Consider the following 15,982-nt stretch of genomic DNA (forward strand, 5'->3'; position numbering starts at 1 on the left):
TTGTTCTTTTTAATAGTTTTTGCTGAGGTTTAGTGAATAGATTTTGTTTTTGTCAAACATTTGAATAACGTTTCCGTTAGTAATTTGTTAATTTTTCTTCATTATTCGACAGAAAATTACTTTTTATTTTTCCCTTTTAATTGAATCACCATATAGATGCACTGATCATTGTGAGACCAATTAATGGATAAAACCCGATTCATGATACGGCTGTTATTGATTTAAGGCACCAATCTGACTCCATAAATCAGTGGTTTCCAACCTGTTGTCCTCCGAACCCCCCCCCCCCCCCCCCCCCCCCCCCCCCCAAAGATTTTCTAGTAAAGTCTGCAGAGCTCCGTCTGATCTCTGATTGGTCGAAACATTCCAGTGAGGCTAAACGCTGGTGGACACAAACCCACCTTCACCAACATATTGTAGGCTTTTCTTTAATTTGCACAAATCTAATGTTGTAAACTTTACATTAGGATAACGGGCGACCCTTCACCAGGGTCCTGCGCTTCAGGTTGGGAACCGCTGCGTTACGCCTCGTGTGACTGAGTGAATGTGAGTGAAACTGGACTCGGATCGTCTGATGTGTTTGTTCCTCTCAGCAGTAGTCTTGTTTCTCGAGTCCAGTCAGCACCTTAACAAGCACCCCTCCCCCTCGTAACCTACCTTTTTATGGCTCCAGTTGAATTTTGTCGTTTTGTTCTTTCCCATGTTTATGAGAATGTGCATTTCCATGGTCTTACTTTGTATATTGGCATTTCTCTTGTCTCGTACCACAGCATAGCCATCGTCATGACTCTTTAAAACGCTCTGTTTCAAGTGAAAGGAAAAAAAAAACTGAAATAAACAGTAATTTGTACAAATGTGTGAATTATTTTTTCTCCTTAATTTAGTGGAAAATCACAATTTTTCTGATTTAGTTTTGATTTATAATAAGTAAGGATGTCCCGATCACACTTTTTTGCCCCCGATACGATCCGATTTTTCAGAATTGAGTATCGGCGGATACCGATACTTTCCCGATCCGATACTTGCATTGCTATTGCAAATATACTCAATAGTCTATTTTTGGAGCAACTAAGAACAAGGCTCAACACGAGGCTTCAGGGCATGTAGTACACATTCCAGGCCTTTTAGGGGCGCTGTGACTCACTAAACACAACCAAAACGCAGAAGATGACAGACCACATAGAAATTTAGAAGTAGGTTTTTACACATAAACCACTGTATATAACTCTATTTTTATAGGTCTATGGCCCCGCTCCGCCTGCTTCTAGTCCCTGATTGTTGGTTATTAGGTGACGTTCGGACCGCGGTGGGAGGAGGAAGGGGGGCGATTACGTCATATTTTGTCCACGGATGAGCGTCTTTGCTGAGCGTACTCCGCCGCATGTTTACTTCTTAGATGTCTTATCAGATTAGTTGTGTTAAACGAAGCTCTTGTGCTCCACCTCTCGGGACTGTGGTGAAGCAAATGGTACAACTGGCCGCTAGACTAGTTTCGTTGTTAACCTTAAAATACCTCCAGACTGCTGACATTTTATCCTCTCAATGGCTTTAGGCTGCTAACGGCAGTTTACGGCAGGTCGCAAACGGGGTTCGCTTTACGGCAGCTAATGTGAAAAAGTTATATATTTTTTTTTTACCTAATAATAAGTTATAATTGACAACTCCCACTAGTTTTACCTGACTATACAAGTAAAACTTTCTTCACATTGTTTAAAAGTGTACTTAATTAAAGTAAAAGCAGTTTATATTTTTTTCCTTTTCCCAAAATCCACTCCGAGAGACACGGTGCACATTTTCTGTCTGTTTCCTGTTCGTTTGGCTCCAGTTCTGGATCCTTCCCGTGATTCTGACAGAAAATTACTTTCCAAAAGCATCCATCTGCATTATCAATCACAGTTATTCCATAAAATATCAGCTTTTAAGCAAAAATATTAAAGCAAGCCTTTCATTAATGATCAATTCATTCTCTACAGGATGTGACCAAACAGTGTGAGTTTGGAGTTAATTACACAAGTTTCACTGTGTGAGAGGGGACATATCTGCTTTATTTCCATTTTATTCCAATTTACTTTTTTATTAAACTTTCACGTATCCATACATGCAACTCAGTCCATTCATTGGTAAGATTTTGGGGTTGAGTGTCTTTGCTCAAGGAGGGACGAGTCTCTCACTCCCTGGTGCAGAAGTCGTCTCTGTGGACAAACCTGTCAGACAACAGTCTGCAGAGTTTCAGTGTGGACATCGAGCTGAGTCAAACAGGCTCGCCCACAGCCGAAGGTTTCTTCCTCCCTGTACTGGTCTGACCGCACTGAGGCGGAGGCCTCACTCCACCCTCAGACAAGACTAAACACATGGACAAAACCCAAACTACACTTAGACCAGCTCCACGACAAGCAGAGGGACACAAGGAGACGCTAGAGAAGTGAACGAATGACGCAGTGTTATGAGGAGGGTAAATGATTACAAAAAGAGGTAAAATGATGAGAAAGAAATGAAAAAGCCAACATAGAGCCTTACAAAAGAGATGCAATTTGACAACAAACTACACAGAAATGCAATTTAAACGTCAAAACCATAAAAATTTTTAACATAAAAACATGAAATGATGACAAAATAAATGAGAAAATATATAAAAAGAGACATAAAGTTACAAAAAAAAAGTGTAGAAACAATAATAGATATTCCATGATTTTTCCAGCCCAGTTGTTTTAGGTATGTCCCAAGGATCTGTACTGGGCCCCCTGCTCCTTCACAATAAGTGCATCTTCTCCAGGTCAGATAAATCACATGGTCACAGTTTCTATGTCGACACTTCAGAACTTTCCATTTTGTCCTCGTCTGAGCCTTATTTTCACATTTCATTTGGAGTGACGCCGTCTCATATTTTGTGCACAAAAAAAGAAGAATTTAAGAGAAAATAAAACATTTGAACAGTTTTTTTTAATTAAATAAAACAATAACCAATTGTAGGTTATTGTAGCTGCAGTTAAATATTAAAAAATACATAATTATCCTCATGAAAAAACACATTTCTGCTGGCAATTGTTGTTTTATAAACTGACATTTTAAAAGTGAGAACTTTACAGAGAAAATTAGTGACAGGCAGATGAGAAAATAATTTGTGTAAGTGTAAGTGTTGTCTGGATGTAACAGAACTAGATACGCATTTTGGCTTCATTGGGTCTCTTCTCAAAACAAACAAACAAATAAACATTCAAACTCTTTATTTCCTGCATATTTATCAAGTAAATTGTATGTTCAAGACAAATAATTGAAAAAAACCTAAACGTTATGGAGACTCCCACAAGTTATAAAGTGTCATGTCTTGAAAAGGCGCATGCTGCGTCTTTAAATGCTGATAAAGGTGAGAGGATATTTGTTACAGAGTGCGCATGAACGTCACACGGACTCACCTGAAACTACATATGAGGCCACGCCCCTTCAGACACACACACACACACACACACACACACACACACACACACACACACACACACACACACACACACACACACACACACACACACACACACACACACACACACACACACACACACACACACACACACTTACTTTCCCCAACTACTTTAGGGAGCCTCCTCGTCTTTCCTTAACCCCGTGACGTCATCGACGGGGTTAAGGTAAAGTCGCCAGGAAAGGAGGAGGGAGGGACTATTCGGATGTACCTGCGGTGTCGCCCAGGAAGAAAAGCGGATGTGAACGAGCGACTCCTTTCATTAAGAAGAAGCTTGTTTATCACGGATTTTCTCACTGCTGGTTTCTGGACCGACTCGCATCCGCAATGCTGATTAAAGAATAGTGAGTATCTTCTGCTTCACCCCTGAAACCACATTATTGAAAGAAAAACAGAAGTACACACGTAAACATTTAAAGCAGGTTTAAAGTAATACATACCACAAAGAAAAAGGTTGATTAGCACACTAAATCAGTCCAAGATGTTGCTGTGTCGTTTCGTGGTGTTTGACGCGTTTGGCAGTCTCAAAACTCCGTTTGGAATACTTGCGATTTAAAGTTTTTTGCTAACAAAATAGTATAAAAGACTGAATGGTCAAGGGTGGCACTGTTGGACCAATCCGTCAACAAGTGTGTTGGTTCGGGATGTAGAAATTAAGTTTTTCATGTGAATAACTTTGAGAGATTTGAGCGGTTCTGCTGGCACCACGCCGGCAATGCGCTGGTGAGACACAGGCAACAGGTCCGGTATAACCACTTTCAAAACCTTCAATTTCTTCATGTTCAGGAGTGGTTTTATGTGTTATTATATGCCGAAGTGATAAATACATGTAGTCTTTTCAGAAAATGTTCAAGATTTTTATTATAGTACAAAGGGTTTTGTGTAAAAGTAAAATAATTTTAAAAGGTATAATTTGTGTAGGAGTTTTGAATGGTGGATCTCTCGAAGTGACTTGTTTAGAGTGATTAGTGAATTATTGATTAATTTTAAACTTTTTATTACTGTTTCTCCTAACCTATGAGCCTGAGAGTTTTATTTAAATTTTTTCATGGCTGTCATGTCATATGCACATTATGGATGATCATCTGACTAGGGTGCAAAGTCTACATTCAAAGTTCTACTGTTCAAGTCAGGAAGACGTGCCTTTAAAAAAAGCACTGCCTGAGCCTAAAAAACCTCTTTTTTTGTTGTAGGTATTGTTGCCTGATGTGCTTTATTCATCACTCAGACAGTCAAGTCCACACCTACAAGGCTCATCTTCCATTTTCATCTGTCCTAATGAAATATTCAGCCCCTGCTAAACGCCTCAATAGGTTGATATTAATTGGTTTTTTGTGTCAGCAGCACACACAGGCACACTGAAAGCTGCCTGTGTGTTCTTTATTCTCACTCAATGACGGCTTTGATTGTAATTTCCTCTTTCTTATTGCCAGGTTCCTCTGGTAGTAAAACTGCCTATCGGACGACTTTCAAACAGCCACAATAGGCCATTAAATCTGTCCTGATTAAATTTAACACTTGATGATGTGCAGGCTCTGAAAGTACAGGAAGAACTAAACAAAACAGTCTTGCTGATTGTGATTTGTGTGCAGAGGTTTTGTTGGTGGTTTACTTTAAACGGTCTGTCTCATCCACAGACCGGCCTGCTGACCTCAGGTCATTCTTTCTGCGGTTCCTCTTCTAACCGCTGCTGCTGAAGAAGATTACATAAACAAAGGGTCATCAACCTTTTTAGAAAATGAACTGCTCTGTAGGCTAAGAAGGGCTAATTATGGCATAGATCCTAAATAATGAGTTGTATGGTTTATCTTTAACCCTTCATGAGGCTTTTAACAAAATACTTGCAATAATTACTATTTTTCAAGTTAGTAAAATTGCCTTTTTTAAGCATTTAATGATTTATAAAAGTTGTTTTATAGTGTGAAACTGACAAATGAAACATATTTTACAATTTCTTGCTGAAAAAGTATGTTGACGCAAGATGTTGCAAAGGGTTATTATGGATCCATACTAGACATTCACCATTATAGCGATATCAACTTGTCTAATATACACGCCTATAACTGCCATGAATACTTTTTTTCAAACAATCATGCTCTGAAAATTAAAAATGACCATTTTCAATTTGCAAGAAAACTGGAATTAACTGTGATCAATTTGCAAAAAGTACACGATTACCTCATTTAAAAATCGAATCGGCCTACAGAAAAGTTGAAATTACAACAAGAACAAAGAATATTAATACGTAAAGACATCAACGTAATGTTTACGTGTTATCGTAACTCATATACTGTAATTATCTCAAAACTCTACAAGTTAACCTGATACTGTGTAGTTTCACTGCAGGGGGCAAAAAAGCTTTTCACAATTTGTTCATGTTTTAAAGCAAATATAAGATAATTGGTCAAAGCAGAACACAGAATAGGACCAGTATTTATTAGACTCCGCAATAATTTCTGCTTAAAATCTTTTTTTCATAATGACAGATTATTGGAACCCCAGAAAAGTTCTGTCTATCTAAATGTGTAGCACAACTGTTTAAACGTATTCGGCAATTGTTACGCGAGGAAACAACAGATTTAAAGTGTTCATCTTAACTTGCTTCAACATTTGAAAGTCATTGAACACATCTTTGATTACATATGCAGTAGATATCTTTTTATGATTTATTTGAATTATAACATGTCTAATGTTTTATTCAAAATCACTACTTATACACTGAAAAAGGTGTAAAAGTGATCATTTGAACAAAGTATATAACTCCTATTTTTCAATCGTAGATTGTACCGACTCTTAGGCCCCATTTACACCGCGGTGTTTCAATTAAAAAACACATAGTTTTTGCAGAAGCACCATTTTGAAAATGGTGTCCGTTTCCACGAAAACCACAGAAACGCTGAAAACGACGCAGTTGCCATGCCAGGCCACGGGTTGGCGCTGCTGTTTTTTTTTTTTTTTTTTGTTATGAAACCACACGCATGTACAGAGAACGATACGCTATAAACATTTACGATGGCAAAGTACAAGGACGTTCGTATGGAGAGACGAACGACTCGGTTTGTTATTGCAGGCGACTCTCATTATTAAACTACAGAGTCCCAGGAGAACACGGGACTGGGAGCCGCGACACTCCAGAGGCGGTTCTCCTCCGTCTACACGGAGTGGCGGAGTTTTCAAAAAGTTACGTTTTTAGCGGCTCAGACCACTGTTGTCATGGAAACAGGCCCCTTAAAGCAGGAGTCACTTAAAACCGTCTCTTTGAGATCCTGATGTGTCCGAATGGCTGCGCGGTGCTTCCAGGCATCACGTCAAGTTCTCCTCTTCTAAGCTGTAGACAAACGTATTGAACCACACCTCCTGGACACTGACTTTAAGAGCTTGGGAAAATAAATCCAGGACGTTCTTGTGCCTTTGTGTCTTCACAAACAGCTGCAGTAAAAATGTTTAAAATACCTCCTTTTCGTGAATTCATATTGACCATACTTGCTGCCAAATCCAGTCATGCTTCTTGATCTGTTTCTTTTAACAAAAACGTCCTGCGATTAGAAGACAGACGTGACGTTTGAATCAAGAAAGAATCCATCCGTCTCCTGTTCCAGCGCCTCGGCCTACAGAGGAACAGGGACAGTGTGGGGAAGGTTTCTTTTCTTGCTTGGCTGTGTACCGATGCACAAAGCGAGAAAGACTTCAAAGACTTTTTTATTTATTTTTTAACACACAGACCCTGTAACTTCCACCATATCCAACAAGTTTGGTATGAACTGGAACAAAAGGTCGTCTGCTAGAATATTTCCTCCAGCGTCGTCGTTCTTCATCACAAATGTATTGTTGTACGCATGTTACAAAAAATAACAATTTTTTTTTTAAAAAGAAATGTGATTTAATTCTCAAAAACGGTGCAAATTAAAGAAATGCAGATGAATAGCAGCTTGAATGATTTGATTCAAAGCGGCCACAGGGTAGTAGTCAGAATAAAAACAAAACACCACTTTTGAAATGCTGCTGTTTGGAATAATGACAAATGAAAATACAAGAGTATTTTTATTTATTGGAAATTCTACAGTTCTGGCAAAACTCGATATTATCGCGTCCTCGGCTCATGTTGTACAACCCCCAGTGAGTTTTTATGCTCAATAAATAATAGAGGACAAAACCTTTTCTTGCGCTTGACATCCGTGGAAAAGCTTTGAACATTAGGACCTCCATTAGGTTGCTGCTATATTGAAATCAAATAAAAATCCAAACGCAGCTCAAACAGCCACAAATTTGGAAGGTTTGATCTGAAAGACTTCATCAGTTCATCACTGGCGTCATAATGTCCTTAGATTTATGTTGTAACTTTTTTAGAACTAACGTTTGATGCCCTGTTGAACCTTTTCTGTCTCTCCCACAGCCGGATCGTCCTGCCCATCTCTGTGGAGGAAGTAAGAAATTCTTTATTCTCTTTAGCTCTTTCACTAATAATTAACCTCAAAAGCACGAACACAGATTTAGGTCAATATGAAACTTTGGATCTTCTCTTATCAGACGTTCGTTTCTCTTTTGGGCAATAGGAAGACGGTGTTATTTCACTACACATCAAGACTGTTTTCTGCTCCGTATTGCATAACGAAGGACCGTCGCCGTCTTTCAGCAGTTCTGGAGATTTATTTCTCGCGGGAATGCAGTTTTGAAATTCCCCGAGCTGCTCACCGACATATTTCTGCCGTCACACGGAACCCGGTGACGGTTTGTTAGCAGACGAGGCGCCGACCCTCCCAGTGGAAACACTCGACTCCCGATCAAAATGAGCAGCTTCAACCTCCCCACCTTTCATTCAGCCTTCCTCTTGAAACGGCGACATGACTCCTTTTTTTTTTTTTTTCCTTTTTTAGTCTCGACGGACTCGTTCTACATCGTCATCCCTATTATCCCAAATAACGACGAGCTCTCTGTTGTTGTTTTCTTTTTCCTCCCCATTATGTAAACAGAAGCAGGCGTTTCTTCAAGCCACCTCATCATCTTTAGTCGCACGACCAGCTTTTGGCCCGATCCTCCTCTAGTGTGACACGAGGGACTAGGGCTCCCGTGTGGGATGAGTAATGAGCTGGATCAGGTCTGAATGGAGACGGGGCGTGCTCTCTGCTTTGTACTTCTCTCGGCGGTGCGGTCATGCGTGACGCCATGAACACGTCTCGGTAACAAGTTTGGGCTGGTCAAAGGTTGAAGTTGAAAATCGGTTTCTGTCTGATGCCTGTTCAGTTCCTACAATAACCCCTGACTGCGGAGAGGAGCAAACGTCGCGTGGGGGGGGGGGGGCACTTAGGAATGTGGGCGGAGTCAAACGTTTGAGGCATTTACGGTCCGGAGGGAGAATTTAACTTATTTAGGCCGCTGCAGACTCCCAGAACAAGAAGAAAAGTTAGACTGTGACGTCAGCCAGCTCCGTGAAGAAGCTGTCGAACTCGTAGGCCACGCCCCCTCACGACAGGCCACGCCCCCTCACGTCAGGCGAGCGGCGTTTTAACTTGTCAACGGCGCACCTTATTTCTCGCTTCAGATGTTTTCAGAAATACATTTTGCTGAACCGCTTCAGTGATGGAGAAAGTTTGTCTCTGAGCCGCCATGTTGGTCCGTTTGCAGGAGCCGAGTGGTGCGTTCAGGTGCATCACGTAAGTCCGCCATCCGACATGCAAACGAGCTGCGGGGCTCATTCAATAGCGAGGTTACTTGCTAAACTTGAATAAAATATCACTGATAGTAATAGTGAGCTGGAACACGGCAGTGCCGAAGTTTCAGCAGTGTGTCACCGACATACTTCGGCCCGGATGGTTGGAACAGCCGAACCAAATTTCTTCGGACCTCGGGAGCTGATGTCATTTTGTTCGGCAGTACCCTGGAGCGCTGAACTTTCCTCTTGTTCTTATGGAAGATGAATCGTCCTTAACGCCACACGCTGCCCAAGCACGTCTCCCACAAATCAAAACCATGTCAACGTTGACTCCGCCCACATTGGGGCACGTTGAGCCCGTTAACGGCGCAGCCGGGGGCTCCTCTAGTTCCTCGGATCTAAAAAATCAGACCATCGGTATCAAACAAGAGATTTGAACTAAAATAAATTGTGTGTTTTGATTTCAGAAATTCTCAAGGTTTAGACAACAACGTTTTGAAAACGATCGAAACACAAATGCTGTAGTTTCCATGCCAGGCCACTCGGTGGTGCCGTTTCCTCGAATCAGTAATGCAACGACACAGTGACGTTCCTTTAAACTTCATCGTATTGTCTGTCTCATCATCTGATAAATGTAAGAAATGTCTCTATCGGCAGGTGATGGTAAACGGTAGTAATGTTCACTTTTAAAACGGTTTGCTTTACCAGGTAAGCGCTTGAATTGCAGAATTCGTTCGTTATTGCGCGACGTCAACCAGCAGGTCGGTCTTCCTCTGACAAACCTGAAGGACCTGAACCTGAAGCGCCTTGTCTGAACATGCCTTCTTGACTTATTGCTTATTGCTGCTCTCGGCCTCCATTACGTCTGAATGTCCTCGACACACCGGTTCCACACGTGGAGTCGCATTCCTCAGGCGGCACGTTGGCTCGAGCATCCGCCACCAAAACGGATTCACTCAGGCTTTATGATGTGGATGAGAAACTGAGAAATTGAAACTTCGGTTTCATCTCGCTGCAGCAGATGTTTGAAAGCTACTGCTGACGTCCTTTAGCTTCCCTACAGTTGTCGCAAAGCTTTTTTTTTTTTTTTTTGGTGTGTGTTAAATAGGCTTGTTTGTTTGTGTGTGACTGCTGGCACCAGGGATGTGACTCAGTCTTTCCAGTGTCACAACACTTTTCGCTGACTCAGGACGTCGGAAGAGGAAGAGGGGGGGGGGGGGCCAGAAAAGCCTACGATGCGGGTTTTCCCAAGGCTGAAGTGTGTGTGTGTGTGGGGGGGGGGTGGTTGTTAACGTTCCTGGTGATTAACTTTTCTTTCAACTAAACAGAAATTCTAATTAGTAGCTGAATAGTCTAAAAACGGTAAAGTATCAGAATTTGGGACGGTCTGTGGTCATGTCCTTTAAACTCCGAATTACATTCTGTTTATTAAAAACCATTTGAAGTCGTTAACGTTCCTGTTTTTCCAAAATGCTAGAAGCACTTCACTCCTTGCAGTACTCTTGAGCTGTTGTATTCTGGAGGTTTTTACAAGCTGCCCCTGACGGCGCGGCTTCGAGGCTAGCTTGATAGCAACGAAGAATGTGTTTTTTTAAAAAATAAAATACCTTTTTTTTCCCCACAATATGGTTGGTGGTTTGGCGGGACGGTTTGACAGATCAAGAAAAATGTTTCTGAAAAGAGAGAAGCTACACAGCAGCATTTAAAATAATGTATGTTGTTATTCGCGTGTAGTAATTGAGCTTTTGTGTTCAGCGGACCCTGGAACGTTAAACAGTTGTTTTTACGTGCTCTTGTAAATCAAAGCATTTTGCACAGTTTCCCTGGTCCAGTCTGCCCTCTCTTAACAACAAGGAACAAAAAATTATATTTGGTTGTATATTAATATGAAATGCAGCTTAGAATACAATACAAGTAGCATCTTTGTCGTTTTCCAGCCACACTGAAGTGAAGAAATGTTAAATATAACTTATATTGTCAAATCTACAAGTTAAAAGGTTTAATGAGTTTTCAATTGTAGAATTTTGGTGGGTTTGACACAAGGACTTCACGTTTCCAAATGTCCCTGTTTCAGAAAACAACGTCTCTGTTCGTAACATTTTGCATCTTTCATCCACGCTTTTGCATATTCAAGTCTCAGTGATTTTACTTCTCGTGCAATAATATAAATGAGCCTCACAAGTTTATTTTATTTGAAAAATACCCATTGTGTGGGCTGGATTAGACCCTCTGGTGGGCCAATTTTGGCTCACAGGTCTTATGTTTTACACTTCCCAGAGCAGACGTTTGAACAAATCATAAACCCAGAGGCTGTAGTACCCGGTTTTGACCACATGAGGGCAGCAGAAAATCCAAGCGTATCCAAAACGTCAATGACGTAGGATAGATTTGTATGTTTTTACATGTGAATATATGGCTATTTCTATCTAATTTGATTGAATATTAGGAGAAAAAAGAAAATCTGATCAGAAAAGCTTTGAGTGTGGATTTTTATGTATAATCCTTCCATGAAAGTGAAGTCAGGACATTGTTGAAGCCACGCTGGATAACTTTGCTGTGGTCTGGTGTGCCTTTACAGTACCAGGTGGGCCAGCTGTACGCAGTCGCAGAGGCCAGCAAGAACGAGACGGGGGGAGGAGAAGGAGTGGAGGTGCTGGTCAACGAGCCCTATGAGAAGGATGGAGAGAAGGGGCAATACACGCACAAGATCTACCACCTGCAGAGGTAGTTTATAGTGTATTGTTCCCTGTGTGCACGTGTATGTGATTTCATTACAAAAGCAAACTGCACCCACTCGTGGCCCAACATGAAACGTACATTTTTTTTTTCAGTGGTTCTACCGTTACCATGTAGACGGACGTTGTTTTCAGTTTCTGCTGTGTAAATGTGAAACTTTTCTGAAAGGAAAATGCAAAAGTTATTGATTTTCATTTGAAATCTTGTCACGTGAATAATGCCCAATTTCTCTGGAGGAATCAGTGGAAAGTAGGACATAAAAAAATGTATTGCAGCATTTGCAATGTAGATATATCACCAACAACGGAATGAACTGCGATAAATGTTTTCATGCACTGTGCATTCATGATCGGCAAATTCAGAATTTTTAAATATGCAAGAAAAGTTCAAATAATCAGGATTCATTTGTGAAGATAATGCGATGCACCCCCCCCCCCCCCCCCCCTCAAAAAAAAAAAAGTGTGTTTTTAGTGGTTTGATGTTTCTGTTTATCTGTGCAGTAAAGTTCCAAGCTTCATCCGTATGATCGCCCCAAAAGGTTCTCTGGAGCTTCACGAGAAGGCCTGGAACGCTTATCCCTACTGTAAAACCGGTGAGACACACACACACACACACACACACACACACACACACACACACACACACACACACACATACGAAGTTAACAAATTAATCTGATCGTTTGTTCCCTCTGTTCTCTCTTCATGGATCCTCCCGTTCCTCTTTTGCAGTCCTCACAGTGAGTATTTTTTTCTGTACAACACAGTGAATCCACCAGCCATAACATTACAACCACCTGCCTCTTGATGTGTAGGTCTCTGTTTAGCCCTGTCAGTGATGTATTTTGAAACCATAATGTTCAGAGTACATTCTTGTCTCTTGAATGGGGGTGTCTGTCAGTGGTCTTAATTTTATGATTAATCGTGTTTAATAATAATTTTTCCCTCCTTCTATTCATGTGATCATTGACGGGCTCTTTATGTGACTGTCCTGTGCTTGCAGAATGAATACATGCAGGAGAAGTTCAAGATTGAGATTGTGACATGGCACAAGCCTGACATGGGAGAGGAGCCAGATGTGAGTAGACACTTTTAAAGGCACAGAGCGGTTCTAAGGCATTTTTTTCATGCAGGGTTATAAGTGTGGTCACATACCATTAATGTAACGGTGAGTCTTCTAATACGAAATAAACATTTTTAAAGGCTCTTAAAAAAATCAGGTGTTATTGCTTGTAATTTTAACGTTATCGTCGTTTCATCCATTATCTGTAGATCAAAAGCTTCATTTCTTTTATGTAAAATGAGTCAAATAAATGTAATCCGAAACGTGCATGATTGTTAATACCAGTAGTATCAGAGCATCTGTCTGTTGTCATCGTCGCTATGACAACTTTAATATCATCATTTAAGAGATTAGTGAGCGTTGATGTGCTCCCAACTGAACTTATGTGAAAAAGTTCCCAATTCTCCTGTAGGTACATGGAATAAAGAAAGAAAGAGAAATTGTTCAGATTGACATTGCGGGCAAACTTCCTCCCAAGGTAAGAAACGGCAAGTTTCTGCATTTTTCTAGAAACGATGGTTATTCGCTTTAGCTTGATGCTAACTGGTGAACTGACCCTGCAGGAGTACCAGGAGAAGGAGGATCCAGCAAAGTTCAAGTCGGTGAAAACTGGGCGAGGCCCTCTGGAACCGGATTGGCAGGTAAAGCCACTCTGAACTGTTTTTAATAAGTGGAGTTGGTTCCCTTGCTAACTGGAGTTTGTGTGACTTTTGCAGGAGAAGCTGGCTGCAAACCCCGACTGTCCGCACATGTGCGCCTACAAACTGGTCTACGTAGAATTAAAGACGCCATTCCAGGGCAAAATGGAGAACTTCATTCACTCCGTATATAAGCATTTCCTTGTTTCAGTCACTTGAGATGGACAAAAAATCTCAGCGCAGAGAAATGATTTGAATGTCTTCCTTCCACTCCAGTTCGAGAAGCGTCTGTTCACCAAGTTTCACCGGCAGATGTTCTGCTGGCTAGATGATTGGATTGAGCTGAGCATGGAAGACATCCGGCGGCTGGAGGAAGACACCAAGGCCGAGCTGGATAAGGTGACCGAGATTTGTTTGTGAACATATCTTTTATTTACCATATTGGAATTCAGCTCGCACGGTCCACCTGCAATACCTCTATGGACCACTTGGGGGGGGGGGCTGATTGCCACTGCTTTAGATGAATCTTGGTTATAATCGTGTCACATCTTTTCTTTCTATATAAACATCAAGATACATCGATTTCTTTTTTTTTTTTTCCATCCAATCTTGTTTCTGTACCTTTTTTAAATAATGTGCTAAACAAAAATACAATTTCAATTTGTCTCTATAACAGATGATCAAGACGGAGGAAGTTCGAGGAAGCTCGGCTGATTAACGAAAGAAATGGACACGGTGAGTTTGACATTTTTATCGTTCGTTAGCAGACTGATGGGCCCGTTTACGTGACGACGATTTTGAAATGCTAAACTTTCGATGTGTTTTGAGTGTCTGTTTACACAACAACGGTGCTCGGAAATGACTGAGATTGCAACTTTTTGAAAACACTCTGGCTCCGCCTCCACGCGCACCCGCGGCCATCGTGAATAGTTCTTCTGCACAGGCGGTGCAGTTTTAACTTTGGCTCCGTTTACATGGCAACGGTTTCAAGTGCGTTTAGAGTGTCCGTTTACACAGAAACAGACACAGAAAGGCCCTGGAGACGCTGAAAATACAACATTTTGACATCGCTCTGACTCCTGTCTCCATGGAAACGGGAGAAAACACAGCTTTTCTAAAATGCTGCGACTGCGCACAGTCGTAGTAAACTGAATAACAACAATGTTTGCCTCCAGAGTGTCATGACTCCCCGTCCACATTCTCCTGGGACTTGGTAGTTTTATAGTGGAGAATCACCTGTTCGAGCAATCCAACTTGGTCTTGTGTCAATAAGAATGACTGTGTACTCCCATTGTTAGTCTTTATAGTGTGTTGTTCTCTGTGTGCATGTGTGTAGTTTCAACAGCACCCACTATTGGCCGTGTTTATGCCGTTGCAGTTTAAGCTGAAGTCGTTTTCGTGTAGACACGAAAACTCCAAGAAAACCATGTGTTTTCACTTCAAATGTTGTTGTTGTAATCGGGCCCTTTATTCGACGTGCTTCGTTCTGCTCTTCAGGTTCACTCGGGAGGATCCACGGAGCTCGGACTTCACTCCGGGACTCACTTCCTGCTGCTCCACAGACACAATCCCAGTAGAAAGCTTCTCTTCAGAAGCGTCACAGCTCTTTGTTTTCAGGTTGAATCGCTCTTGTTTCTACCTGTTTGGTTATCTTTATATTTGTTTGTGGGGGGGGGGAGGTGCAGATTGTGTCTGAAGCAACATTTCTGACATCTGTAAACTATTTTTGTTTTTAGTTATCGGTTTTCATGCTTCTTGGTTTTTGTTTGTGTGTTTTATTGTTTACGCTCCAGATCCAGACTTGATTCTTTCTGTCTACGTTTGTTTAAAAAAGGATTTTATTTAATTGAATTCACACCAGTGCCTTTGAAATAAATACATTTCCTGATCTCATGAGTGCTTCTTTCTTTGCATCAACCTGGAACGTTTAGGGTATAGAGGCAATGGAAATAAATACTTTGTGATTTATAGACTGCTAAAAAGTACATTTAATGTTTGAGTGGTAAATTTAGCCACATATAAAGAAGCTTATTTTCTGTAGTTGTATTATTTTTAGAATCTTAGATTTTTAGGTTTTGAAAGTTTTTGCAAATATGAAGTAGATGACAGTATAAGTCATGTTTTGAATTAAAAGGGACGTTATCATGAGATACATGGACGTGGAATAAATTAAAAACAATTATTTGATTGTGGGTTTGCTTGTGGATTTACATAAATATTGATATGAGTGAGCCACCATGTCCCATATTAAATAAGCCGTGTCAAACATAAGGCCCGTGGGCTAAAATCGACCTGCAAATTGTAAAGGTTTCAAATGAACGCTGTCAGGGTGAGTTTGTAAAAACAAGCATAATGAAACGGCTCTAGTTGGAGCTTTACAATTTGCTTAGTGATTTGGCGGGCCAGAGTGGAGCCTCTTGC

At 41.0% G+C, this 15,982-nt stretch overlaps 1 protein-coding gene across 1 annotated transcript; it reads left to right on the plus strand.

The window, feature by feature from the left end:
• Positions 1-3,477: 3,477 nt before the first annotated feature.
• On the plus strand, positions 3,478-15,453 carry LOC308107940 (phosphatidylinositol transfer protein alpha isoform-like). Its single transcript, XM_080460548.1, has 12 exons — positions 3,478-3,819; positions 7,869-7,899; positions 11,704-11,849; positions 12,362-12,453; positions 12,593-12,600; positions 12,864-12,938; positions 13,336-13,401; positions 13,487-13,564; positions 13,640-13,747; positions 13,838-13,960; positions 14,238-14,296; positions 15,059-15,453. The coding sequence occupies exons 1-11, from the start codon at positions 3,803-3,805 to the stop codon at positions 14,277-14,279; spliced, it is 786 nt and encodes a 261-aa protein (XP_080316674.1). The 5' UTR covers positions 3,478-3,802; the 3' UTR covers positions 14,280-14,296; positions 15,059-15,453.
• Positions 15,454-15,982: the final 529 nt, after the last annotated feature.

Source organism: Lipophrys pholis (genome assembly GCF_963383615.2).
Source record: "Lipophrys pholis genome assembly, chromosome: 3".
Taxonomy (NCBI): Eukaryota; Metazoa; Chordata; class Actinopteri; order Blenniiformes; family Blenniidae; genus Lipophrys; species Lipophrys pholis.